Source organism: Ailuropoda melanoleuca, chromosome 13 (assembly GCF_002007445.2).
Source record: "Ailuropoda melanoleuca isolate Jingjing chromosome 13, ASM200744v2, whole genome shotgun sequence".
In the NCBI taxonomy this organism is placed as follows: Eukaryota; Metazoa; Chordata; class Mammalia; order Carnivora; family Ursidae; genus Ailuropoda; species Ailuropoda melanoleuca.
The window spans coordinates 68,961,816-68,988,312 of NC_048230.1; the positions used below are offsets into that span (position 1 = coordinate 68,961,816).

A 26,497-nucleotide genomic window follows, 5' to 3' on the forward strand; every position below is an offset into this window, starting at 1 on the left:
TCCCAGGACCTTAGGATCACAACCTGAGCTGAAGGCGGACCCCCAACCGACTGAGCCACCCAGGCGCCACCATTTTGTTTTATCACTTCTTTCATGTGAATTGTGTGACATTGGTCACATATTTGCCAGTTTCTTTAAATTTAGGTGTTTTTTTTTTTTAACTTTAGGAGCAATTCATATAAGTAGTTGAAGTACTTGGTAAGAATAAAAGAAATTAAAACGTATAAAATAAGAAGTAAAAGTCTTTCATCACCCTGCCCCACCTCCACTTCCATTCCTTGGTATATTTGTTGTGGGGTCCCAGACCTTCCCTTTTGTTGGACATTTAAGTTATTTTCTATTGTTGGTAGCTGTAAACAGAGACCATCACAAATAACAGTCTGTTAAACTCTGTCAAAATATTTGAAGAATTCTATTTTAGTTGGGTCTCTGAACCACTCTTAACTCTTTGAGTATATTAATAATCTCTACTAACAGAATATACAATAATGTTGGTTCACTTATAAAATCTGCAAGTCATTTTTCTACATTTCACATTTGCACCACATAATTAAATTTTAACAAAATTTATAAAGGAATAATTCACTCTTCATTTAAAGAAGAAAACAGTTGGGGGGCACCTGGGTGGCTCAATCAGTTAAGCATCTGGCTTCAGCTCAGGTCATGATACCAGGGAGCTGTGTCAGGCTCCCTGCTCAGTGGGCAGTCTGTTTCTCCCTCTCCCCCCCTCCTCTGCTCTGCTCTTCTCTTTCTCAAATAAATAAATAAATAAATCTTTTTAAAAAATAAAAAAAACCAATTGAGATAATTCACACAGAAGAAATATAAATGACTAAAAAATATGGGAAAATATTCAACTCCATAGATAATCAATAAAACCAAATTGAAATAACACAGGAATGGCTTGTTTTTTTTCCCTTTCAAATTGGCAAAGATTTTAGAAGATAATTCTCAGTGCTGACAAAGGTGCTGTCAAATAGGCATTCTCCTACATGGTGAGTTGACTTAGAAATTAGTACAGGCCTCTTTGGAAACAGTTTGGCAATAGTCTTAAAATGTTTATACTTTTGATTTATTAATTCTACTTTTGAAAACCTATCCAAAAGCAGTGCAGAAATATAGACAAAGCTTTATGATACAAAGCCATTAACTGCAAGATTATTTATGACTAGAAAAAATGGAAAATACTTCAAACAGAGAGAGATCCCTCTGCCCCTCCCCCCCACTTGCATATACCCACGTGTGCGTGTGAGCACTCTCTCTCTTTCTCTCTCTCTGAAAAAAACAAATCTCAAAATAGAGGAATGACTACATAAAGCATGGTTTGCCCATGTGTTTAAAAATAATTGTAGGGGTGCCTGGGTGGCGCAGTCGGTTAAGCAGCCAGCTCTTGATTTTGGCTCAGGTCACAATCTCATGGTCCTGGGATCCAGCCCCAGGTCAGGCCTCTGCACTCAGCAGAGAGTCTGCTTGAGGATTCTCTCTTTCCCTCTGCCCCTCCCCCTGCTCACACTTTCTCTCAAATAAATACATAAATCTTAAAAAAAAAATTGCAAAGTATGTGAGAATACTTATTTTTTAAGGCAGAATACAAGACTATATTTTAATAAAATAAAATCTCAACTATATTAAAACAACAAAAATAGATAGAAAATAGATTCCAAAAGCATAATACTTATTTCTGTAGAGTAAGCTCATGTTTCTGTTTCCTTTTAATATCTGTTTTTTCCTGAGGTTTGTTCACTGAGCACGTAATTAAAAACAAATTTACTTGATTGATAAGAAGTTAGGGACAGTGGAAGTAAACTTGGCAACTCTCTCCCCAGATTTCCATGGAGCTAATGTCCCACAGAATGGAGTGTCCTCATTGGCTCTGTCCCCTTCTCCTGCTTGCTCTCCCGTGGCCTGCTTTGTGGCAGTCCAGGGTTGCCTGGGACACATCAAGACCTATAGGCCAGGACAAGGCCCAGGCCATTGTATTGTGATGTCCTTTCAGTGAAGTTGGCCAGCAAGCAGGTCTAAGGTCAGGGTTGATGTTATTTTAGTGGAGCAGTTTGGGTTTCACTTCAAAGATTGGGCCTTTCGGTCAACAGGTAGTCTGCCTTTCAGTGGCTAATTAAAATATTCCATCCCTGTGAAATAATCTTCATTAGGCTTTAAAAAGGAAAACAAACATGTTAATAGGGTAGTTCTGCTTGTTCAGTGTTGGGTTTTGTCAATAATGAGATGTTCCAAACTAGGAATTCTTGTGGTTTGCCACCTAAGGACCCTTCCAATTCTCCTTGTTCCACCAAATAGGCGTGTGTGCGACAGGACTTGCTTCTCAAGGAAAAAGAAGGACTCTCAGAGGCAGTCCAGGGCGACTAAGAGCTCAGGCTGCTCTGATGTCAGACAAATCTGGTAGCTAACCCCAGCTCCCCCATTTCCTGGCTGTATTACCTTGACCAGGTCACTTAACTGTTCTGGTCCTCAGTTTCCTTATCTATAACGTGGGGATCGAAACAGTCCCTACTGCACAGAGCAAATATAAAGAACGAATGAGATGGTGCATGTAAAACACAGCCTGGTGTGGGGGATGTACTAAGAGCTCAGTAAATAGTGATGTTGGTTTTTACTCTTAATAATGTCCTCTTTTTAAAAAGATCCCTCAGGATTGATAGGGGCTCCCTGAGCCTTCTGGGGAGGACTTGGAGGTAAAAATGAGAGGGTCTCTTCCTGGAGCATAGCTGTGGAAAAGCAATGGCAGAGCAATGATCCTCAGGCCTGAGCCCATCACTTCCATACGGGGCTCCTCTAGGGTAAAGCCCTGCCCATGAGGAAGGTCATAGAGAACCCTAGGATAAAGCAGCCTGCGGTTTTGTCAGATCACCCCAGCTCCAAAACCTGCTCGTTTCTAGTTACCAGCTCTGTATCCTTGGGCAAATCACAAAACCTCGGGAGCTTCCGTATGATCACAGAGATAATGTCTGCCTCATAGATAGTGGAAGAATAAACAAGAAATAGAAAATGCTTGAGGGCGCCTGGGTGGCACAGCGGTTAAGCGTCTGCCTTCGGCTCAGGGCGTGATCCCGGTGTTATGGGATCGAGCCCCACATCAGGCTCCTCTGCTATGAGCCTGCTTCTTCCTCTCCCACTCCCCCTGCTTGTGTTCCCTCTCTCGCTGGCTGTCTCTATCTCTGTCGAATAAATAAATAAAATCTTTAAAAAAAAAAAAGAAAAAAAGAAAATGCTTAGCATGCTTCCTTAGCAGAACCCATTCAACAAATAGTTGCTCTGCGTATTGTGATTTTTATAGATTGAGATCAAGGAGGTAGCATAGTGATGTAGTTAAAAAGAGTGTGGGGTTTGGAATGAGACTGTCTGGGTTCGAATTCTACTATTACTATTCACTAGTTTTGTGACCCTGGGCAAACAACCTTTCTGTCCTTCAGTTTTCTCTTCTGTAAAATGGGAATAGTAATAGCACCCACCTCCTGGCGTTATTGGAAGGACTTAATACGTGTCTTCTGAGTGTTCTGTGGGATCACAGCCCTTTTCATCACATTCCAGTCTGTCCACTGCCTGTCCTGGTACAGGTCACTGTCTGTGACCCCTCTCTTCTCATTCCACTTACAGTCCGTATCTGGAGCCAGCCCCCAGAGCCCCACCTCGTCTGTGTTCCTGCTCTATCCTGTAGCTCTGCTGCCTACCTGGCCCAGATGGCTTCAAGGTGCAGTTCCTGGAGGCATTGTTACCCCAGGTCTTGCCAGGGCTTGTTTTGGCCCGCACCCTGATACAAATAGAGAGTTGGAAAACATATTCAAAGCTAGATGGAGAGATAATGAAATTCCCTGATACTATAGCCAGGGCACATACACATGTGACTGACTGACTTTAGTAATCCCATCACAAGGCCAAAGACTAGGGCTTGGATGGAAAACCCAGTATCCAAGTATCTGGGCCATACTAGCAGATAAATAGTAGGTTATCTTGTTTTGGTAAAACTCACAGTCCTCTTGGCGTAGTTCCTCCCGGTTAGATGAATAGGATCTTGTCCAGATGAGCCTGCAGTGTCAGGCATTATTTGAGATGTCATGTCTAGGCCTGTTGGTCAATGCTTTGGAATGATTGTGCAGTCTGTCACCTGACCCCTACCTACCTGCATGCGGAGACTTTGTAGATTATAACTTTTTATTGAAGTATATATAAGATATATACAGAAAGTGCACAAATCGTTAGTGTACAGTTCCATGAATTTTCACAAAATGATGAGTAATCAGTACTCAGATTAAGAAACAGAATGTTACCAACATCCACAGGAGCCCCTTTTGTGCCTTTTCCCAGTCATTCCTCCCAACTCTTGCCCTGTTTTTGCTCGTTAAGCTAATTATAGCCCCCCCCCACCCTTCTGTCCCTCGTCCTCCTGCCTGTGTACTCACTGTTCCCTTGGACTGCCAGGCCTAGCCAAATCATTGTTCAAAATTTAGGTGTCAGTTTCTCCTGATGGACTAGCTTAGTACTTTCCTCTTGCTCTACCGACTGAGCCAGGCAGGTGCCCCTCCTTTTACTTGTCTTTATCTTTCCTGACCTTGCCCCAAGCACATATCATCATCCCTCTGCCCTCCTAATCCATTCATCTTGCCCCTTCTAGCTTTTTTCAAAACGTATCTGTCCTGTCTGAGTCTCTTATGTGTCTCCATACGCTCCTCACTTTGGCTCAGACCATGCATGTGCAACCACACCTGGCCCAGCATCCCACACAGGCTCCTGGCTGTTGCAGCACCACGTTTCTGCCGCTGGACCTCAGGCCGCTGCCATCCAGTAGCGAACTCCACAGACATCATTCTCTGTGCCCAGCCCCCTGCCAAAGTCCTCAACTTCTATTCAGCAGGCTCTGTTGTATTCAAGAGTCAGATTTCGTTTGTGCTTTGCCCATGTTTCATTACCTGTGCTTTAACACTTGCTAAGCTTTCCTTCCTCAAGAACTTGGGTTCAACTAGACTGATTGTGGTGCTCATTTAGCATTTACACAAATATCAAATCATTATGCTGTACACCTGAAACCAATACAATGCTGTATGTCAGTTATATCTCAATAAAAAAGAAACATTGGTTTTCTTTAATGTGCTTGGATTTGTCAAAGGGATTCATATGTATCTGCCTGAATGATACTCACTCATTCATTCATCAGGTGTGCCAGGCACTGTGCTAGGTGCTGGAGGTTCAGAGTGAAGAGAGATTTGTTGCCCTTGAGAAACTCACAGACAAATAGGGAGAGAGAGCAACATTAGCAGATTTTTATGAGACAGTATCAGTATTGAATGAGGGTATTGAATGAATTAAGAGAATGGGCACTTGGGGCACCTGGGTGGCTCAGCCGTTAAGCGTCTGCCTTCGGCTCAGGTCATGACCCCAGGGTCCTGGGATCGAGCCCTGCATCGGGCTCCCTGCTCAGCGGGAAGTCTGCTTCTCCCTCTCCCACTCCCCTTGCTTGTGCTCCCTCTCTCACTGTCTCTCTCTGTCAAGTAAATTAAAAAAATCTTAAAAAAAAAAGAGAACGGGCACTGGAATCATCTAAGTGATTCCATTACTTAAAATGATACATTATTTGACCTTCTGTTTCTATACCTTGGTTTATTTACCTGTAAAATGGGTAGAATAAAAATGGGTAGAAAAATAGAGGTTTCCCAAGGTGCTTGTGATGTTTGCTGAGGGCTTTAAAAAATTTTTTTTTATTTCTTATTTTTTTTAGTCCAGCATTGTTCTGGATACAGAAGATAGGTGCCTGGCATAGTAAGTGACTATCATTAGTTATAATCACTACTGTTATCCTCTCTGCTTAGGCTTCATTTCAGGGACCCAGGCCCCGACATTTCTATTGGCCACTAGAGGATGGGTTTCTACCAGAAGGGGGACAGGGAAGGTCAGCTTGGGCAGAAGGAATAGGCTAAGAACAGACACGGGGATGAAGGGGCATGGTGTTTTCAGAAACTAGGGAGTGGTCCAGAGTAGCTGGAGGATGGGCAGTGTGTAGGAGAGCAGTGAGAGTTGAAGCTGGAGAATTAAGACCCAGATAGCGAAAGGCCTTGTTGTTGCTGGAGTTTGGACTTAATCCACTAGATAAAATGGAAGCATCAGAAGTGTTTAAAGAGGGGCTTATCACAATGTAATCAGTGTTTTAGAAGAATTCTTCTGTTACTTCTCTGGAGGACTAGATGGGAGGAAACTGGGGAGACCATTGAGGAGGAGAAGCAACAGACGATGAGAGCAGGAACTGCGGTGGTGGATGTCCCCGAGGTCAATCAGCAGGCCGTGATGACTGCTGGAGGAAGTGTGGTGGGAGAGGTGAAGGATCACTGCAGTAGCCAGGGAGATCTTGACACCACTTACTGCTGGAGAACGGCAGAAAGAATAGGATCTGCCTTCCGAATGAGTCATCTAAGGAAGGAAGACGGCTTCTTCGTCATCTTGGGAGGAGGTGTTCTGAAACTCCCAAGTCCATTCTATGATGCCATGAGCCAGTTCTTCTCTCTTGGGCCTTATAGATAGTCAGCTGCTCCAGACAAGTAATTACTGATCTCAGGCCATTAAGGCAGGAGGTGGCTCTGTTTATTTGGCTCCCTGGTGTCTCCTGGGAGAGAGAGGGGTGAAAGTCACGTGTTTGTTTTCACCACATTTGTAAGAATAGATGGTGTTGGAACATTAGCCTCCCTCCTCTGCTAAAAGGCCTCTTCTTTCTCCCACCCCAGTCTCTGGAGAAAGTCATGCTAAGTTTAAAAGTTCTTTCCAGTTTTTTTCCCTCCCTTAGCTGGTTTCCTACAAAATGCCATTCAGATTTTTGGCCAAGTCAGGGAACCCTGAACCCACCCTAGCTGTTAGACTCCAGAACAGTACCTTTCCCACCACTGCCATCTCCCTGTCTCAGAATTGACCTGGTCCTGGGTCTAGGTGTGTGCGGCTCATGGCGGATGTGGGGGCCTCTGCTGGTGGTGCGACTTGGCTGGGCATGATCCTGCCCCTGCTTAGTCATGTGTACAAGGACATCATGCCTGGCACTGATGAGCATGGCGAAGCAGCCCGCCCCATAGAATTCTGTCCCTGATCTTCTACTTCCAGCTTTTGCCCCTTTTTTCTGCCTGCCTTCCATTTTCCTTCAACCAGGAATTGTTCCTAGCGGCTGAGTTCCCTTGGTTTGAGGGGTGGAGCCCTCAAAGTTCTTTTCTCTCCACTCACTCTGCTCTAATGTAGTCACATTCATAATCCCCCTCTTCCAAGGTGGCTCTGAGGTGTTTCAAGTATAGAGACTACTTTGGTTGGCAAAAAATCCTAAGGAATCATCTCCTTCTGTTTGTTTCTGGAGCTGAGTTGGGAGAGGGTAAACCCCTTAGACTGAGTGGAGTGACTAGTCCCTCCTTTAATGAAATACCATTGAGAGGCTATGTGTTATTTCCAGTAAACAGTTGACCCCACAATGAGAGTGACTGTGAGTCCTGTCATTATATGAAACATTATCATTACAAGATACTAGCCTTGGACCATCAATCACACTCTCCTGATTCTTGGGCCACTTTGAAACCTCTCTGGCAAATTTCGGTTCTCTAGCTCTGGTTTTAGGGTACTCTGTGGTCTAAAACCAACTGAAAGAGAACATCTATTTAGTTTTTTAGAAAAGAAATCCGTTTTGGGGCATCTGGGTGGCTCAGTCAGTTGAGCATCTGACTCTTGGTTTCTGCTCAGATCGTGGTCTCAGGGTCATGAGATCGAGCCTGGTGTCACCCAGGCTCCGAGCTCAGTGCTCAGTGGGGAGTCTGCTTGAGGTTCTCTCTCTCCCTCTGCCCCTTCCCCCCTAACCCCACCCCTGCTCACTTGGGCATGCACGCTCATGCTCTGACTCTCTCTCTAAAATAATTAAACCTTTTAAAAAAGATTTTATTTATTTATTTGACAGAGAGAGAGCACAAGCAGGGAGAGCTACTGCAGGAGAGGGAGAAGCAGGCTCCCCATTGATTAGGAAGACCCATGTGGGGCTCAATCCCAGGACCCTGGCATCATGACCTGAGCTGAAGGCAGACACCTAACCAACTGAGCCACCCAGGCACCCCAATAAATAAACCTTTAAAAAAAAAAAAAAGGAAATCAGTTTTTTCTTATGTCAAAAACAAGGCATGTTCATTATAGAAAGTTTAGAAAATACAGAGAAGCAAAAATTTAGAAAAAAAATCTGTAACTCAACCACCGAGAGAAAATCACTGTGAACTTTGGGCCTAGTCTTTTAGCCTTTTTTAAAAAATTTACTTATGCATGTTTTTTTTTAAAGAGATCATAATATTTATCTTTTTTATAAATTTCAATTAATAGGATGTTAAAGATATCTTTCCTTGTCATTGCAAATTTGTTAAAACATCATGTTTAACAATTCCATAGTAGTCCATTTTATGTAGGGAATGGGGACATTATTAATAAAAATTAATATACTTTAATAATAAACACCTGACCTGAAGATAATGCATAAGGAAAGGGTATTGTGAAATAGGGATGGGTTTCCCAGCTCTGAATCACTTAAGCAATAATTATGGGCTTCATTGATGAGTTAAATAGGACATAGATGTTAATAGACTTGATCCCTTTATTCATCTTTAGGCCAAAGTTTTGTGAACTCTTTCTTGGTCTGAAAATTTAAAGGAAACATAGTTGAGGTGTCTCAAGTTGCTAAAGTAAATAGTTTTGACTTCCTAGCTTTCCTTTCATAGGAAATCAAGCCAAGAAGCTCTCACTGTGTGTGAGTTTGCATAGCACCTTGTACACAAGGAGACATGTGACAAGAGCTTATTTGAGCAGTTACGGAAAGTTTTCTTGTTTGGGGGACTTGCCGAGTCTAATCCCGATTGCTAAGGCTGGATTATTGTATATATTTATTTCTTTTTACAGGTAGTGCCTTCCTCAGTGCTATTTTTCTTGCCTTAGCAACATACCAGTCTCTGTACCCACTCACCTTGTTTGTTCCAGGACTCCTCTATCTCCTCCAGGTAAGCTCTTGCTGGTCAGAGGCCAGCGCTCAAGTGACATTTAATACCTGGCCTGGTCACTGCCTGGGGGAAGGAAGGGCACGGCTCAGTTAAAGCAGTGGGATTGGGTCCCTATCTCCCATTTACTTGCTTCTACTTGAAAACACGATCAAAGACACTTGGCTAACTTTAAACAAAATGTGCCTAGTGACCATTAAGTTCCAATTGTGCATATCATTGCCAGTGTATGAGTGTATTTCATTTTACGTGTTTGTAGTTGGGATCTACCAACCGTCTTGCATTCTCCTTCTCTCATCTTATATTCATAGGCCCCTCCTTGAGCTCTTTTTTTTTTTTTAAAGATTTTATTTATTTATTTGACAGAGAGACAGCCAGCGAGAGAGGGAACACAAGCGGGGGGAGTGGGAGAGGAGGAAGCAGGCTCATAGCGGAAGAGCCTGATGTGGGGCTCGATCCCATAACGCCGGGATCACGCCCTGAGCCGAAGGCAGATGCTTAACCGCTGTGCCACCCAGGCGCCCCTGAGCTCATTTTTAAAAAACTTCTATATAACAACACTTACCTTGTAAGGTTCTCATAGGGATTAAATGTAGTGGGTGTCCCAAATGCAATGATGACCATGGTGGCTGATCAATAAATATTAATTGAAGAATACAGATTGCGGACATTTACCGAGAACCTACTGTGTCTGGCACTGTACGAAGCACTCACTTCATTTCAACCTCATAAGAACTTTACGGGGTAGGTTGTATTATTAGCCATGTATTCATCTAATATTAGCCATATTAGACACATGAATTGCAACTAGAATGTTGGGGGTGTAGTCATTTGCCTAAGGTGATATGGCTGGCAAGTGACAGTGCATGAACTCAGGTGGCCTGATGCAAGAGCCTGCCCTCCGTCTCTCTTTTCCACACCAGTGAGAACACACACATCTCCTCAAGAGCAGGTAACCACTTGCAGGTCCTGCATGGTCCAAATCCGTTCTTAAACGAGAAACATTTCTTGAAAGTATACGGGGGATGGTGCCACGATTCAAACCAAGCAATGTCTGATTTCAGAGCCTTTGTTCTTAATTATAAACACCATTGCTAAAACTGAGTGTATACCTCCATTTATTGAAATAGGCTATATGCTTGTCATTTTAGTGACTTCATAACATGTCTTTGTGTCGATGTGCACAGTGATACATGATGATTAGCTTGGGCTTTGTCCTGTGTGGGCAATTTGAGATGTGCCCTGGTTGTCACTGGTATAAATAGTAATTTGATTTTCTTTAAGTTATTTCCTTAAGGTGTATTCCTCCAGCTGACTCACTGGATCCAAAGGTGTGAGAAGTTTCATAGTCCTTATTACATAAGACTAGAGTGTTCACCAGAAAGCCTGAGCCAATTTGTAGCGCCACCATCCACGTCTAGAGTACAGTGAATCAGGGGCGCCTGGAGGGCTCAGTCAGGAAAGCGTGAGACTCTTGATCTCAGGGTTGTGAGTTCAAGCCCCATGTTGGGTGTAGAGATTACTGAAAAATAAAATCTTGAAAAAAAAATGAAATGAAGTGCAGTGAATCATTTCCTCTCAGGTTGCCAGCACTGGCTTTTCAAATTTGACTTATGATTGCTAGTCTAATAGATATGCCATTGTACTATGAAGTTTTGCTTTGATTCTCTTTCTATATGCTTGTTGGATCCAGGAATTTTTCCACATACAGTATGCTGTTTGCATTTCCTTTATTACCTCATATTTACAGTTCATTCTTTAGAAAGTCTGAGCCCTAAGAGGAATGCATAAACCAGAATTTTTGTGCAACTATTTATCAAATAAGTACTATTAAAAATATATTTATTTGGGGCGCCTGGGTGGCACAGCGGTTAAGCGCCTGCCTTCGGCTCAGGGCGTGATCCCGGCGTTATCGGATCGAGCCCCACATCAGGCTCCTCCGCTGTGAGCCTGCTTCTTCCTCTCCCACTCCCCCTGCTTGTGTTCCCTCTCTCGCTGGCTGTCTCTATCTCTGTCGAATAAATAAATAAAATCTTTAAAATATATATATATATATTTATTTATTTATTTGTACACATGAACTGACTAAAAATTTTTAAAAGGTTCATTAAGCCAATTTCTAAATACTGCCTTTTGTAAAATCACTTTCATTTAAAATTCAGATTTCCTCCTGATATCAGTGGACGGTACAACTGAGTCATGGAACTGAGCAGCTCAACCAGTCACCTTATTCAGTCCCTTCTCTGGGCCTCAGAATGGGGATAATATAATGTTAGTTACTGCAAAGGGTTATCACATCAAGTATTAAAACAGAGTGTAAGAGTTCATAGAAAGGACATGGTCATCGGTCTGACGGTATGTGGGGTGATGAGGGGGGAAAGAAAATAATTCATTTTCTGGATTCAAAGGAACTATAAAAATTAGTTTGTACTTCTTCCTTTGACACTACAAACCTACCTGCATTCTTCCAGTGGAATCTCTAGAAAGTACAGAAGGCAGGGTGCAGACAAGCGAATGTCTCATCAGTGCCAGAGGCAAGTTGTTTTCCTCTTTGCAGGAAGAAACCCAGGAAGGCTTCAGGGTCAAAGGCAGGGGATGCTGCATCTGGATCCCTGGTGGGTCACTTACAAGAATGGTAGTTTAAGCTCATCTGGTCTCCTCCCCCCTACTTTACTCTTCTTCTGACCTTGGCCTACAGCCTGGTTTAAATTAGAAGCTAAAATGTTATGATTTGATAGCATTCAGAATGAAAGAGAGAGCCACTTGAGGGTACAGGACCCAGAGCTACTGTGAAGGATACGCCAAGTGCACGGGACCTCCAGGCTGAAGCTATGGGGCTGGCAGAGGGGGGCTCATGGTACAGTCAGGCAAGTTTTCTAGTTCCCTCCTTCCTTTTGCTTGGGATTTCTAAATCTTGGACCCCCTTAGACGGCTTGAAGTTCTTATTTTCTTTGAAAGAAAGTAACAGAAACTAGGGGGAGATACCTCGTGAGTGTTCTTCCGGTTTTTGCTTTAACCCAATCTGACTTCCTGTCTGAACTGAAGAGGTTAATCCTGTGATTTCTGTACTTTCTGGAGCCTGGAGCAGGTCACATGATATCGGCTTGCCACAAAGGAGCCTAACCCAACCAGGTCTTTATTTCTTTTCTTTTAACATTTTGTTTATTTACTTGAGAGAGAGAGTGAGTGTGGGTGTGCTCTGGAGCGCAGGCACGGGAGAGGCGAGGAGGGAGGGGCAGGGGGAGAGGGAGAGAGAGAATCCCAAGCGGACTGCATGCTGCAGGCAGAGCCTGATGCAGGGCCCCATCCCACGATCCCGAGATCATGACCTAAGCCAAAATCAAGAACCAGATGCCCAATCAACTGAGCCACCCAGGTACCCACCAACCAGGTCTTTCTTGATAACTGGGTCCTTCCCCAGGCCTTCTTTGGGACCTTATCTGGAATTTTCACATCTTACTCTCTTCCCCCAGCAACATTTCTGTTGTCTCTGCTGCTTCCAGGAGGGGGCCAAGGCAGAGGTGGCAATGCTGTTAGCTTCCTTTCTCTTTAGAACAGGTGAAAAAGAGTGTGAGCACTTGATCAGGCAATTGCAATGAACTTTTCCACCAGTTTTGTTGCCTCTGATATACCTATCATGTAAAATATATCTCTTGTTAGCCCAAGAACTTAGGTATAAAAACTTTTATTAGGTTTCAACCTCCTTTAGAGTTTTGGGGGTTTTTTCCTGGTAACTGACTTTTTGCCTTTTTCACCATATCTGAGAAAGAAACAGTTTCTGTATAGATAATGCTTTTCTTTTTTCTTCTTTTTAAAAATTTATTTATTTGAGAGAGAGAGTGACAGCAGGAGCAGGAGGGGCAGAGGGAGAGGGAGAAAGAATCTGAAACAGACTCGGCGCTGAGCATGGAGCCCGATGCAGGGCTGGATCTCATGACCCATGAGATCATGACCTGAGCCGAAACCAAGGGTCAGATACCCAACCAACCGCACCACCCAGGCACCGCTAGAAAATGCTTTCCTCCCTAGTGCTTTAGAGAGTTGGGAGAGGGAGATAATTACACATTTCTCCCCTTTCTTGTTATAGTTAGGCTTTTCTTTTTTTTTTTTTTTTTTTNTTTTTTTAGATTTTATTTATTTATTTGACAGAGATAGAGACAGCCAGCGAGAGAGGGAACACAAGCAGGGGGAGTGGGAGAGGAAGAAGCAGGCTCACAGTAGAGGAGCCTGATGTGGGGCTCGATCCCACAACGCCGGGATCACGCCCTGAGCCGAAGGCAGACGCTTAACCGCTGTGCCACCCAGGCGCCCCTATAGTTAGGCTTTTCTTAAGCAGTCTGAGAATTCTCTTACTTCCCTAAATTATTTTATACATTAGCAGCCATATAACTACTGGCATGTAACTACAGGTTACATTTTTAGGGTTGAGAGTATATAGCCCATGGACCACATCTGGCCCACAGATGTGCTTTATTTGACCATGCTGTTTAATTATTTTAATTAGTTGTCAACATTTTAAAAATTCATGTTAAACAGTTATATTTCTGGCTTCTTTTGGAAAATTGGGAGATCTGTCTCCTTTAGACAAGGTATACCCGCTTCACAGCTTAGCATTGTCCCTGGGCTTCATTTTTATTACCCTTTGCTCCTTTGTTACCTGCCTGGCCCCTGTAGGAGTTTGAATATGTGTGTGTATATATGTGTATGTGTGTGTGTCTATGTTTATGTCTGCTATACAGTCTAGAAACGATGACCAGCCCAGCATCAATGAGTATCCTTGGGGCTCAGATTGTGATCTTACAATACCATTTTTACTCATTGAAAGAAATGAGTTTCTCAGAGAAATGGCTGATTCTAGGTTTAGAGCAGGAAATGTACAGGATAATCCTAGACCATTGTGATACCAGATAACAAGGAAGCTATGAAAGGCTGTGGGGGTTATCTCAGAAGGACTCAGGATCCACCTTGAAGAGGCACCCACTGACCAAAGATGGACAGTTTGAGTTTTATTAGGATTAGAATTGCAATGGATTAAAACCCATAATTATATTTAAATCCAGGCATTCATAATGATAATAAAAAGGTTAGTTGGTAATTGGTTAAATTAGGAGAATTGACAGAGAACCAATTCATTACCTTGAAAACTGGAACTAAAAGGAAAAAGTTAAGCGTTTATCTTGTCTTTCCTATACCATTAGGTAACCATATAGTAGGTGAGCTACTATATATTTTTGAGCTTGCAAATGAAGATAGATTGATAGGATATCTTCATTTTGCAGTACCGGTTGATCTAAGCATTGAGTGTTAATAGCTACTAATATGAAAAACAAACAAAAATCATGCCTCCTGAGAAAAGAACACACCACCACAAGAGTTTTGCCAAGGGGATCAAATCGAAATTGATCAAGCCTCAGGATCCAGCTGCCAATTTGCAAGAAATACTGAAGATAAAGTATGTAATTAGCAAAAACCAGATTGTGGGAAGTTCTACAGATTAAATGCCCTGGTTCTTCAACCCATGAATTGTTAGGGGGCACAAGTGGAATGGGTTGGAGGACCTATAAATTAAGAGACTTAAAGTTGCATTAAATTTTTTAAAAACAGGCAAGCTAAACTATAGTGTAAAGGGATGCACATTTTGATAGAAAACCATTAAGAAATGCAAGGAAGTGAATCTCTACAAGCCAGGATCAGTGGTGACTTTGGAGGGAGGAGGAGGCTGTGGCTGGGACAGGGCACAGAGAGAGACTTGGAGAGTGGTGGGACATTTCTTCCTCTTAACCTTATGGATTTTGTCTCATAATCATTCACTCACTAGCTTATGTATTTGTTTTATGTGGTTTTCTGTATTTTGTGTTTTATTTTATGATGAAAAGATTTTTAAAAATTGATCCAAATGTTTAAGACACCCTTGTCCCAACCCTTCAACTTATTCATTTCATTTTAAGTGAGCATTTGCTATTGAGAAAAAGAGGTGGGTAGGATGAATGCTTATCTGCTCACTGGGAAATGTGCAATGTGGACCTCCAGATAAGTTTGGTTCCAGGGTTTATAAATAGCACACCATCAAAGAAAGGGTCACTTGAGTTTCTTTTTTAAGCCTTTCAGGCAAGCCTCACTTGGTGTAATGGGAGTGGTCCTGAAAGATTACTTAATCTTTAATCAGACCCAGGTTTTATAAGTAAATTTGGTAAACATTCCACAGAACACTATATTCTCGGGGCTCTTGTTTCCTAAAGCAAACCTGACCCCTAGACCAAGGCTTAACAAAAATTATACCTAAAATTTAATGCACATTTTTCATCACAGATTCGCCAGGAAAAATACCATTTTCCACTCACGCATCGACAGTAACACTTTAGGTCCAATAAAGCACTGAGAACATGGCAGCAAACCAAAATGTAGGGGCTGCTAATGGATTTGTGAAAAGTGAAACCTCATCTCCTGGGTCTGTGCCTCAGACTCTCTTCAGAGAGTGGATTTGAACAGTCTACCTGGTTCAGTTCTTCATGGCTGTCTTTTTCACTTCCCACTTCCCTCCTTCTTAAATACCATTAAGTAGGGAGGAAGGGAAGAATGAACCAAAAGAACATTTTTACTTTCGTGGGTTTTTTCCTCCATCCCTGGGCTGTGGTTTCCTCCCTCCCTCCCTGCCTCCCTTCTCTGCTAGATGGCAGTATTTTTTAGGAAGAAAGGATCAGATGATCAACTCTACAGGGAACTCAGAACCTTAAGTGCCTTCCTCTTTGAATTTGTCTATGGATGACTCCTTTTTGTGGAATCTTTTTCCATCCCCAGAAATGTAATATTCTCTTGAAACTGTGTTATTTTAGAGCAGTGCTGTCAATAGAACTTCTTGTGATGATGGAAATGTTCTGTATCTGTATATTGTCAATTGTCAAAATATAAATAAACTTTAAAAAAAGTGAGTGCAATTGAAGTAATCAAAAGAAATGGAATTGATTAAACTGTTTTAGAGATGCTTATTATACTCGCATGAAAAGGGAATAAGAATCTAGGAAGGTCTATAACTTCTTCCCTTGGAGATGGTGCCCGAGGCTTCATTCTTAATCCATCTTCTGTCAAGCCTTTGTAGGAGGATTTCCCCTGCCTCTGGAATATTTTCATATTGTCACTTCTGCCTTGAGTGAAGTTTTTTTTTTTTTTAAGTTTATTTATTTATTTATTTATTTATTTAGTAATCCCTACACCCAACGCAGGGCTCACAGTCCCCAGATCGAGAGTCACATGTTCTTCCAACTGAGCCAGCCAGGTGCCCCAAGTGAAGCTTTTTTACAATAGGTGATTGGAACAACTGGAAGGGGAGAGAGCTGGGACTTAATGGACCTTCTAGAATGATTTGTGTGAAGTGCTTTGTGCCTGCTTGCTAATGAACATTTGTTTAATAAATAGCTGTTAAGTATACCGGAATCTGGTCTGGAACTTGCTTTCTTTGCAGCAAGAGTGTAGAGTGGGAGCTTACTCTCAGCCGCCTCAAACTTCTATCATGGCAACCATTAAAACGCCTGAACTGCATACTTTAAAATAGTTAAATGTATGTTGTGTGAATTTCACCTCAAAAAAAATCTAATATTAGCCCATTGCTCACATTTTTCTAGCTTTGACATAGAAAAGGGGGCTCCTTTAAATCAGCTTTTGTGTTCTTCTGAGCCTTTTCTTCCTTTCTTTCTGGTACCACAAGATGTTCCAGGCTCATCTTGTATTTCCCCTGCCCCAGTTCTGGAATTAACTACTTCTTCGAGGATCCCTGGTTCCTTCTATTGGTGAATGCTATTTAGAAACCAAGGGTTATAGGTATGCTTTTAGCAGACAGCGCTATGAAATGCATGCATGTCCACTAACCGCCCCCCCCCAAACATGTCTGTGATTCTTTCTCGCTCTATGTCTTCATACTAATGCCTCTGATCCCAGCATCTGTTTATACTGATACCTGTGACTCCAGTCCAACAGCACAGGGCTCACTTTAGTGTCTCCCTTTTCCTTGTGTATAATTTCTTTCTCTAATGTTTGGAAGCCCAACTGTCATCATCTGCATTTTATTTGCTAATATGTTCAGTTCTAGAACGCATACAAAGTTGTTCTAGAATTGCCGTGAGAAAGACCCACGTCAGAAACATATCTGCTGGGGCGCCTGGGTGGCACAGCGGTTAAGCGTCTGCCTTCGGCTCAGTGCGTGATCCCGGCGTTATGCGATCGAGCCCCACATCAGGCTCCTCCGCTATGAGCCTGCTTCTTCCTCTCCCACTCCCCCTGCTTGTGTTCCCTCTCTCGCTGGCTGTCTCTATCTCTGTCGAATAAATAAATAAAATCTTTAAAAAAAAAAAAAAGAAACATATCTGCTGACTGGATTATAACACGTACGTGTAGTTCTTTTTGTCTTTAGCGTGACAGTGTTGTGTCAGCTTACTGTTTCTCAAAGTCATTCAGGTTAGTTCTTTTCTTCTCGCACGTGGCCCTTCTGCATAGTTATCTTATTTGTGATATAGTTAAGCTCATGTATTACTGTTTGTATGATTTTGGCTTTCCCCTACACCTTGGTTGGCTTTAATTTTTTGTTTATTGGGGGGTATGTGAAGAGACTAAGAAGTATTGCTATGGTTCTGAGAATCAGCTACAACCAAAAACATATTTGGAGAAATATCACCCTACCTTCATCCCTGCTAACTTGTTCTTTCCTTTTTCCTTCTTTCTCTGTCACCCTAAGTAACTATTTTTAGTTTCTGGTTTACCCTTCCTGTGTTTCTTTTGCACAAATGAGCAGGTACATGTGTATTTCCTTCTTTCTTATATGAAGGATAGCATAGTCTAGGTACCCTTTTGTGCTTTGCTTTTTTTACTATTAGTTCCTGGAAGTCACTGCAAATGGATGCATAGAGATCTTCATTCTTTTTTACAGCAGAATACTGTACATTTTTACATATGCCATTGTGTGGACGTACTATAGTTTGTTCAACTTTTTCCCTTTGTATGGGAATTTAGATTGTTTCTAATATTTAGCAATCACAATTAATGCCTTAATGAGTAACCTTGTGTATATGTATTTTCATATCGTCGGAGGGGTATCTTCAAGGTAGATTTCTAGAAGTAGAATTACTGATCCATGGGTAAGTATATATGTAGTTTTTTTAGGTCTTTTCAAATTTTCCTCCACAGGGATTGTATGAAGTTTTTATTCCCACCAGTAATGTGTGATAGTGCCTGTTTTTCCACAGCCTTGCTAACAGAATGTGTTGTCACATTTTAAAATTTTTGCCAGTCTGATTATGAGAAATGGTATCTCAGTGTTGTTTTAATTTGCATTTCTCTAAATATGAGTGAGTTTGAACATTTTATCATATTTGTGGATTGTCTGTTCATTTTTCCTTCTCATTTTTCTGTTGGTTTAGGTCTGTTTTCCCCTCAATTTTTAAAAATCCTGTATAGATGAGGACTATTAACCCTTTGTAAATTTTCTTCCAGTTTCTCATTTGTCTTTTTACTTATTTATGGTGTTTTCTTTTAACAGCTTTTATTTTTATCAAGATATAATTTACATAGCATACAATTTACCTATTTAAAGTATATAATTCAGTGATTTTGGGATATTCACAGAGTCATGCGGCTATTACCACAATCAGTTCTAGACCATTTTTATCACCCAAAAAGAAACCTCATGCCCATTAACAGTCACTCTGTTTTTCCCCAATGCCCCTTTCCCCTCTAGCCCTAAACAATCAGTATTCTGCTTTTGTCTTTATAGGCTTTCCTATCCTGGACATTTCATATAAAAGGAATCATACAATATGTGGTCTTTTTTGACTGATTTCTTTCACTTAGCGTGAAGTTTTCAAGGTTCATCCCTATTATAGTGTGTGTTAGTACTTCATTCCTTGCATGTTTGTATTTCCATATGAACTTTAATCTTGTATAATTCCATAAAATAGCTTGTTGACATTTTTATTGGTATTGCATTATTACATTGAATTTATAAATTAAATTAGGAAACTGACCTCTTTATATAAAATTTTGAATCATCCTGGGGGCGCCTGGGTGGCACAGCAGTTAAGCATCTGCCTTCGGCTCAGGGCGTGATCCCGGCGTTATGGGATTGAGCCCCACATCAGGCTCCTCTGCTATGAGCCTGCTTCTTCCTCTCCCACTCCCTGCTTGTGTTCCCTCTCTCGCTGGCTGTCTCTATCTCTGTCGAATAAATAAATAAAATCTTAAAAAAAAATTTTTTTCTAATCATCCTAAACAAGGACAGGGGATATCTGTCCATCTGTTCTAGACACCAGTCTTGGGGCGCCTGGGTGGCTCAGTGGTTAAGCGTCTGCCTTCGGCTCAGGGCGTGATCCCAGAGTCATGGGATCGAGCCCCACATCAGGCTCCTCCACTGGGAGCCTGCTTCTTCCTCTCCCACTCTCCCTGCCTGTGTTCCCTCTCTCGCTGGCTATCTCTGTCAAATAAATAAATAAAATCTTAAAAAAAAAAAAAAGACACTAGTCTTTCAGGAGCGTTTTAAAATTTTCCATTAATCGGTTTTACACATTTCCTGTTAAACATAATTCTAAGTTTTCTTTTCCTTGGTGTTATTGTAAATGTGGTTTTCCTGACCATTGTGTCCTCTAATTGTTTATTATTAGGGCGTATGAAGGCTATTTGTATGTTAATTTTGTACTCTGCTCCTTCACTGCATTCTTTTATTGCTTGTTATTTTTATCATAAGTAGTTGTTGCATATATCTAGACACTAATATGATTTATTTTTAAGCTCTTTGTGTTATATTAATAATTTTTCTTATGTTGAATTAACTTTGAGCTTTTGGAATAAATCCAACCTGGTCATAACCCGACTTTTACCATGTACTGCTGAATTATGTTAGATAATATTTCATTTAGCATTTTTGCATTTGTGTTGGTAAATGGTTTTGGTATAAAGCTTATGATACTTGCTATGAAACAGTTAATGTAAGATTAGAATAACCTGCTTCTTGAATGTTGGTAGAACTTTTCTCTAAAACTGTCTGGGCCTGCTCTTTTCTTTATGGGAAAATTTTTCATTTTCAAATTTCATTTTCAAATTCAAGTTTTTATAGGTTTTCAAATTTTCAATTTTCAAAATTTTGAAATTCAATTTCTTAAATGTTTATAGAATCATTATAATTTTGTTTCTTCTTGAGTTAGTTTTTCCCTAGTCTTTTATTTCATGCTTTACAAAAGTGAAAAGACTAGTATAATAAGTACCTTTTATTTAGATGATCCTGTTACCGTTTTGCCACATTTTCTATATCTGTGTAAATATATAGATTTTTTTTCCCTTTTTTCTTTCCTGACTCATTCTCAGGGAAGTTACAAATTTATTAAAAATGTGCTATTTATATTTCCTACTTGGTTACTGATTTTTGTCTTTTTGATCTATCAGATAATGGTTATGTCTGTTTTTCCTTTATAGACCTGTCCATGTTTGTTTTATATATTTTTAGACTATGTTATTAGGTACATAAATTTAGAGTTAACATCTTTCTGATGAACTTTTTATCACTTTGGAACATCTGTATTTTTGCAATTCTTTATACATTAAAGTTTATTTTATCTGGTAACAGTATAACTAAACTAGTTTTCTTTTGGCTAGTGTTTACCTAGCATAAATAAATCCTTTTCAATGTTTTGATTTTCAAAACTTTTCTGTGTCCTGTACTTTACAGAAGAGATCTTGAAGTTTAAGCTGATAATTTCCTTCTGTCCTTGACATCCCCCAATATACCATTTTGCCTTCTCTCCTAGCGGCAGTACATACCTGTGAAAGTGAAGAGCAAAGCCTTCTGGATCTTCTCTTGGGAATATGCCATGATGTACGTGGGAAGTCTAGTGGTAATCATTTGCCTCTCCTTCTTCCTTCTCAGCTCCTGGGATTTCATCCCTGCAGTCTATGGCTTCATGTAAGTAATGACTTCATTAGAAAACTCTGAAAGCTAATTTGTTTTTCCCAGCTCCAGCTGGAGTCTGAGGGTGAGCAACCACAGGGAGCACCTAGACATGGTGGTCCTCAGACTTCAGTGTGCACCAGAATCACCTGCAGAGCTTCTTGACACCCAGATTTCTGAGCCCAACCTCTAAAGGTTTTGATTAAGTAAGTTTGGGATAGGAACCAAGAATTTACATTTCTTTTCTTTTCTTTTTTTTTTTTTAAAGATTTTATTTTTTTATTAGAGAGAGAGAGACAGCCAGCGAGAGAGGGAACACAAGCATGGGGAGTGGGAGAGGAAGAAGCAGGCTCCCAGTGGAGGAGCCTGATGCGGGGCTGGATCCCATAGCTGGGATCACGCCCTGAGCCGAAGGCAGATGCTTAATGACTGAGCCACCCAGGCGCCCCAAGAATTTACATTTCTAAGTAGTTTTCAGGTGATGTGAATGCTGCTGGTCCAGGAACACACTTTGAGAAACACAGATCTAGCAAGTACCTTCAATTTAGTGAGATGGAAGCTCACTCTCTAGGAACATCTGAAGCAACTACGGGCCTCTTCCTGGAAGGGTTTGGTTCAGTCCCCAGCAGGAATGGATATATTCCTCTACTGCAAGAGGGTCTCTAAGAGCCACCTCCCATGTGTCAAACTTTTAGAGAAGATCAAAATGGAGTATGAATTCTGCAGACATATCCCAATGCTCTCTGTGTGGTATGCTGAGGAGGATGGTCGCTGCCCAAACCTCAAGGAATTCACAGCCCAGTGAAGTGTTGACAGTTAGTGGGGCAGGGATATGGAGTGGCAGACTCCCTTTTGGGATTCCGGACTGCTGATGTGTGTTAAATCCTGGCTGAGCATAACCTTTCGTTCTTCATGCTTTTCCTTAGGTAGGGGTTGTATTGCTGGTGAAAAGCTTTCCCTGGTTTTTTGCTGACCCACAGATTGTGTTCTTTACCTCATTTCACAGAAAAGGAACTGTAGTCACAGCAGGAGGCAAAGACTTGCCCTGGGTGGAGGCTTCGGTCAGTGAACTCTGACCATGAGCCACTGCATGTCTCTCCCTTCTCCATGCTGCATTTATTGCCCTTTTAAAACTGTGAATTGACTTGTTTCAACTCTGTTTTTTAAGATAAAACATATAAATTTTTAGAAGAGCCAGAATTGCAAGGAATCTTTATCTAATTAGACGAAAAGTTTTCCAGTGAAACCCTTATTTCTCAAATGAGATCTGGCATCCTAGCTGGAAGCTGCTGCTGCTTCCGCAAGGCCCCAGAAGTCCCTGTGGTGTCAGGCACTCCATCTCTGGCTCCTGCCATGGGGATACAGAGCAAGAATGGGGAGCGGCAGGATCTTTGAGCTTGCTCCTCTAGGCAAGTCTTTGGAATGCCCCCAAATGATATTGTTTGTTTAAAACCCATTCCTCTTTTGTTACAGTCCTGGATATCTCCTAAATTTAAACATATGTATTTTAGGCAGTAAAAGAGGGGCTGGTCTTTTGATTTCTAGCCTGAATGCTGCCTCATTTCAGATCTTTGATGCACGCCAGAGTTTGGTTCAGCTGGTTTTTGTCAAGGGTGATCATTTTCTGTTTCTCTGCCTCTTGTTTTTATTAATTACCTATATCCAGGGTGCCTGAAGAGCCCCTCACATCCTGATCTCCGTGGGGAGAGTCATCCTTGGCTGTCCAGTAGTGACCAAAATCTTTAGGAGAAAACCAGGTCAAAGCAGACCATTTAAAATTTGGCTTTTTTCCCCCCTCCCTTTGTTTTCTTTATTCCAGACTTTCTGTTCCAGATCTCACTCCAAACATCGGTCTTTTCTGGTACTTCTTTGCGGAGATGTTTGAGCACTTCAGCCTCTTCTTTGTGTGTGTGTTTCAGATCAACGTCGTCTTCTACACCATCCCCTTAGCCATAAAGCTAAAGTAAGTGGTTGGACCTGCTGCTTCTTTGTCCACAGGACCATTCGTAGTCTTGCAGGTGCTTTTCAAACTGGGAGCGTCCGCTATCAGGTTTATGCCATCTTTGCCCCCAGGACCTGCCCTTAATGGCCTCCAGTGCCAGTAGCCGTAGCCAGCTGTAGAGTCAGTCCCACATGAGTACAGGCTGCCAAGACGGTGCTTTGGAGCACCCTGATATTTCCCCTGGCATCACTCTGAGCCTACAGTGCTACTGAGCCCACTCACTATTTTGGGTAAGAGGAAGGGTTTGGAGTTGGAAGGTGTCTTTGGAAAAAGTGGATCTTGTTGGGTGCCCTGCATCAGTATCCCAGTGACAGGGGGCACTCAGGATGTGTTAGTTGCGCGGTTGGCTGCCTGCAGCTCCGTTTAATCTTCTGATCAATTTCCTTCAAAAGGCTTGTCTGTGGAGCTCTCTTCTGTAGTGTAAGAAAACGAACACGTAGTGAGCCTGGCTCCACCCAGCCCTTTTTAGGCTTTCTGAAAAGTGTCCATACCTAACCCTTCCAGGATTTCTTGGAAGTAGGCATAATTTTATTATCATCACTTCCATTTTATAGTTGAGGAATAGACATTCAGAGAAGTGGAACAAGTTTCCCAGAGTCACGCAGCTAGTAAGTAGTGGAGCTGGGATTCAGACCTATGCTTGTCTCCAGAATCTATACTCACCCCCCTGTACCATGCCAGACTCCTGAGAGAGGTCACTTGTAGTAGCATCTGGAAATTGTCCTATTATCCTGGCTTCAGAGAAGGGAAAACAGGCGCTGACACATGTCCAGGTGATGGTCCTGGGTGCCTGAAGAGCCCCTCACATCCTGATCTCAGTGGGGACAGTCATCCTTGGCTGCTGGTCCAGGGAACCTGGAGGGGAATTTGGTTTAGATTTCAAGAGCCTGAGTTCTCTGTTCTAACCTTCCTGCTAGTCTTCATGGCCAGTGTACCAATGCACGTGGTTCCCATTCTGTAAAAGCTCAGAGCTCATGCCTCCTTCCCATTAACATAGCCTTGGCCTGGCATCTGACAGAAAACCTTCCTTGGCCTGGCAGTCTCCGGAACTCTGGCAGCCTTGCCCAGCCAAGCTCTCCAGCTGTCTATCGTCCCCAATTCAGTCCCTGCCTTTGCCTTGGTCAGGCCTAGCCACTCGGCTGCGAGAAGCTGGGAGCCTGGAATGCCTTTCATCACTCTGTGCAGCCCCTTTCTTTGTCTGCATGTGAAAGGCCACAGGTGGCTCCTGGGTAGGCAACAGCACCACCCGCCCCAGGCCAGGGCTCCAGGGCTGTAGGGACAGAGGATATGAAGTGACCCCCCCCCCCCCCCCCCCCCGCTGCGGCCCTCCTGTGCCCGGATCTGAGGCTCCACTAGCTCTCCAGCCCCTGCAGTATTTGCTTCCAGCGCCAGCTTGGTGGGAGCAGGGCCCTTCCGGCTGCCTCTCTCCAGACAGCATTGCGGGAGGTTCAGGTCTCCATATTTTTTGTCACTGTATTTTCACTGGCCTTTTCATAGAAATGTTGCAGTTCTTACCAGCTACCTAAAAAGCCCACAGCCAGTGATTTGGATTATCTTTAGGAAGATGCTCACTGAGCTAGCTGGACCCTTCTAGAGCCTACAGGACTGTGAGACTTTGCCAAGCTGAGTCTGAAGCATTTGCTGTGTAAAACTGCTCAAGTGTTTGGGGTGTGTACATGTTTGTCTCCACATCCCAGATTTACACCCACTGAGTCACCCTGACCTTTGACCTGCAAGACAAGAATACCATTAATCTCTGAAGAAAACCTCAATGAGCTGGGCATCCAGGTGCTGCACAGAAGTAGGCCACACGCACATTGTTTAGGTACAGCTGAGGAGGGTGTAGATCTGACCTCTTCCTGTTGGCTTCCTTTTAGCACTTGGTCAGCTCTCGGAGGAACATTGGAGATGGAGTTCTGTCCCCACCCTTCCTGGTGAGAGCTGTGATCATGCTAGGCACTCAGAACAGTACCGGTGATGCTTAAGAGCTCTGGAGATGAACAGTCCCACTGCTTACCAACTCACCTACCTTCTCTGAACTTCCGTTTCCTCGTCTGCAAAGTGTGGGTGACGGTACTGCCTACTTCGAGGAGTAGCTGACATGTAGTAGGGATCACACGTGATGGCACAAGGAAAGGGTCTGGGACAGAACTTGGCAGACTGAAGGTTTAGGAAATGGTAGCTGTTATTGTTAGTTTAAGGTAACAAGAATTCCAGTTCCAGCGCACAAGAGCTGAAAAGCTGCCTGCAGCAATCAGTTTTCTTTCTGGAAAGGAGCTCATCATAGCTAAGGGCCCATAGACTCCACTGACCATCCTGGCAGAGAAGAAGAGTGTCAGCAAGCAGGCACATCCTGCCCTGGGTCCGGTTGTCAGAGGAGCCTCTGGCGAGGGAGGCCGCCTGATGACTCTGACTAGCAGCCATTAGAGCCCAGTAATGAAGCTGACTTCATTTGTTTTCTTCCTCAATGGCTCCTGGGGGAAGGCCCAGAGCTGGGCTGGGGGTTGAAGGGGGATGGGCTGTTTCTCTAGTGTTTGCTGGGCCCTCCTCCCACCACCTCTGGACGTCTCTGGATCCCTGCAGTTTTCTGCTTTGCTACTCAGTCTGGCCCCCAGGTCTTGTGGGCAGCAGAGCCAGCCCCTTCCTGAAGTCCCTTGGAGAATATTTTTGGGTTCAGGGCATGGGGTTAGGAGTCTCTGGGGTGGACCTGGTTCCTGACTGATCTCTCCCTCTGTGTCTGCCTGCCCTGCCCTGCCCCAGGGAGCACCCTATCTTCTTCATGTTCATCCAGATGGCTATCATCTCCATCTTCAAGTCCTACCCAACAGTGGGGGATGTGGCCCTCTACATGGCCTTCTTCCCTGTATGGAACCATCTCTACAGATGTGAGTACTCCCGCCTCTGAACCTCTCGTGGCAGATTGTGTCTGCCTGGTCCCTGGAGGAAGCAGCCAGGGCAAAAGAAATCGATAGGCGTTTACTTGGCGTCTGCTGTGCTAGCAGCACGGGGGGAGACACAGTGACCTGAGTGTCTGCCTGCTGGGTATTACAGACTAGTGATGATAATAACAATAAGCAGCATTTTGGGGCACCTGGGTGGCTCAGTCAGTGGGCGGCTGCCTTTAGCTCGGGTCATGATCTCCAGTTCCTGAGATCAGCCTGGTCTGCTGCTTTTCCCTCTCTCTCTGCCCCCCAACTTCCTGCGCGTGCTCACTTGTTCTCTCTCAAATAAATAAATCTCTTTTTTTAAATGTTGTTTATTTTATTTTTTAAAAGATTTTATTTATTTAAGAGAGAGAGTGAGTGGGGGGAGGGGCAGAGGGCGAGGATCTTAAGCAGACTCCCTGCTGAGTACAGAGCCTGACGACAATGTGGGGCTCTATCCCACGACCCGTAAGATCACGACCTCAGCTGAAGAGCTGAAACCAAGAGTCCGATGTTTAACCGACTGAGCCAGCCAGGAGCCCCAAAATAACCACCATTTTTTGAGCACTTACGCGGTACCTACCTGGTCACTGTGGTTCTAGGAGTGTTAGGTGCATCAGGTCAGCTCATCTTCACTCCAGACTTG

General features: G+C 42.9%; 1 protein-coding gene across 2 annotated transcripts in view; it reads left to right on the forward strand.

Annotated features, from left to right (window-relative positions):
* PIGU (phosphatidylinositol glycan anchor biosynthesis class U) overlaps window positions 1-26,497 on the forward strand; it is an 89,570-nt gene that overhangs the window by 43,985 nt on the left and 19,088 nt on the right. For both annotated transcript variants that reach the window (XM_002916396.4, XM_011221241.3), the window contains 4 exons: window positions 8,908-9,005; window positions 20,786-20,940; window positions 22,745-22,888; window positions 25,688-25,812. In XM_002916396.4, coding sequence (XP_002916442.1) covers window positions 8,908-9,005; window positions 20,786-20,940; window positions 22,745-22,888; window positions 25,688-25,812 — 522 coding nt within the window. The remainder of the gene's footprint in view (window positions 1-8,907; window positions 9,006-20,785; window positions 20,941-22,744; window positions 22,889-25,687; window positions 25,813-26,497) is intronic.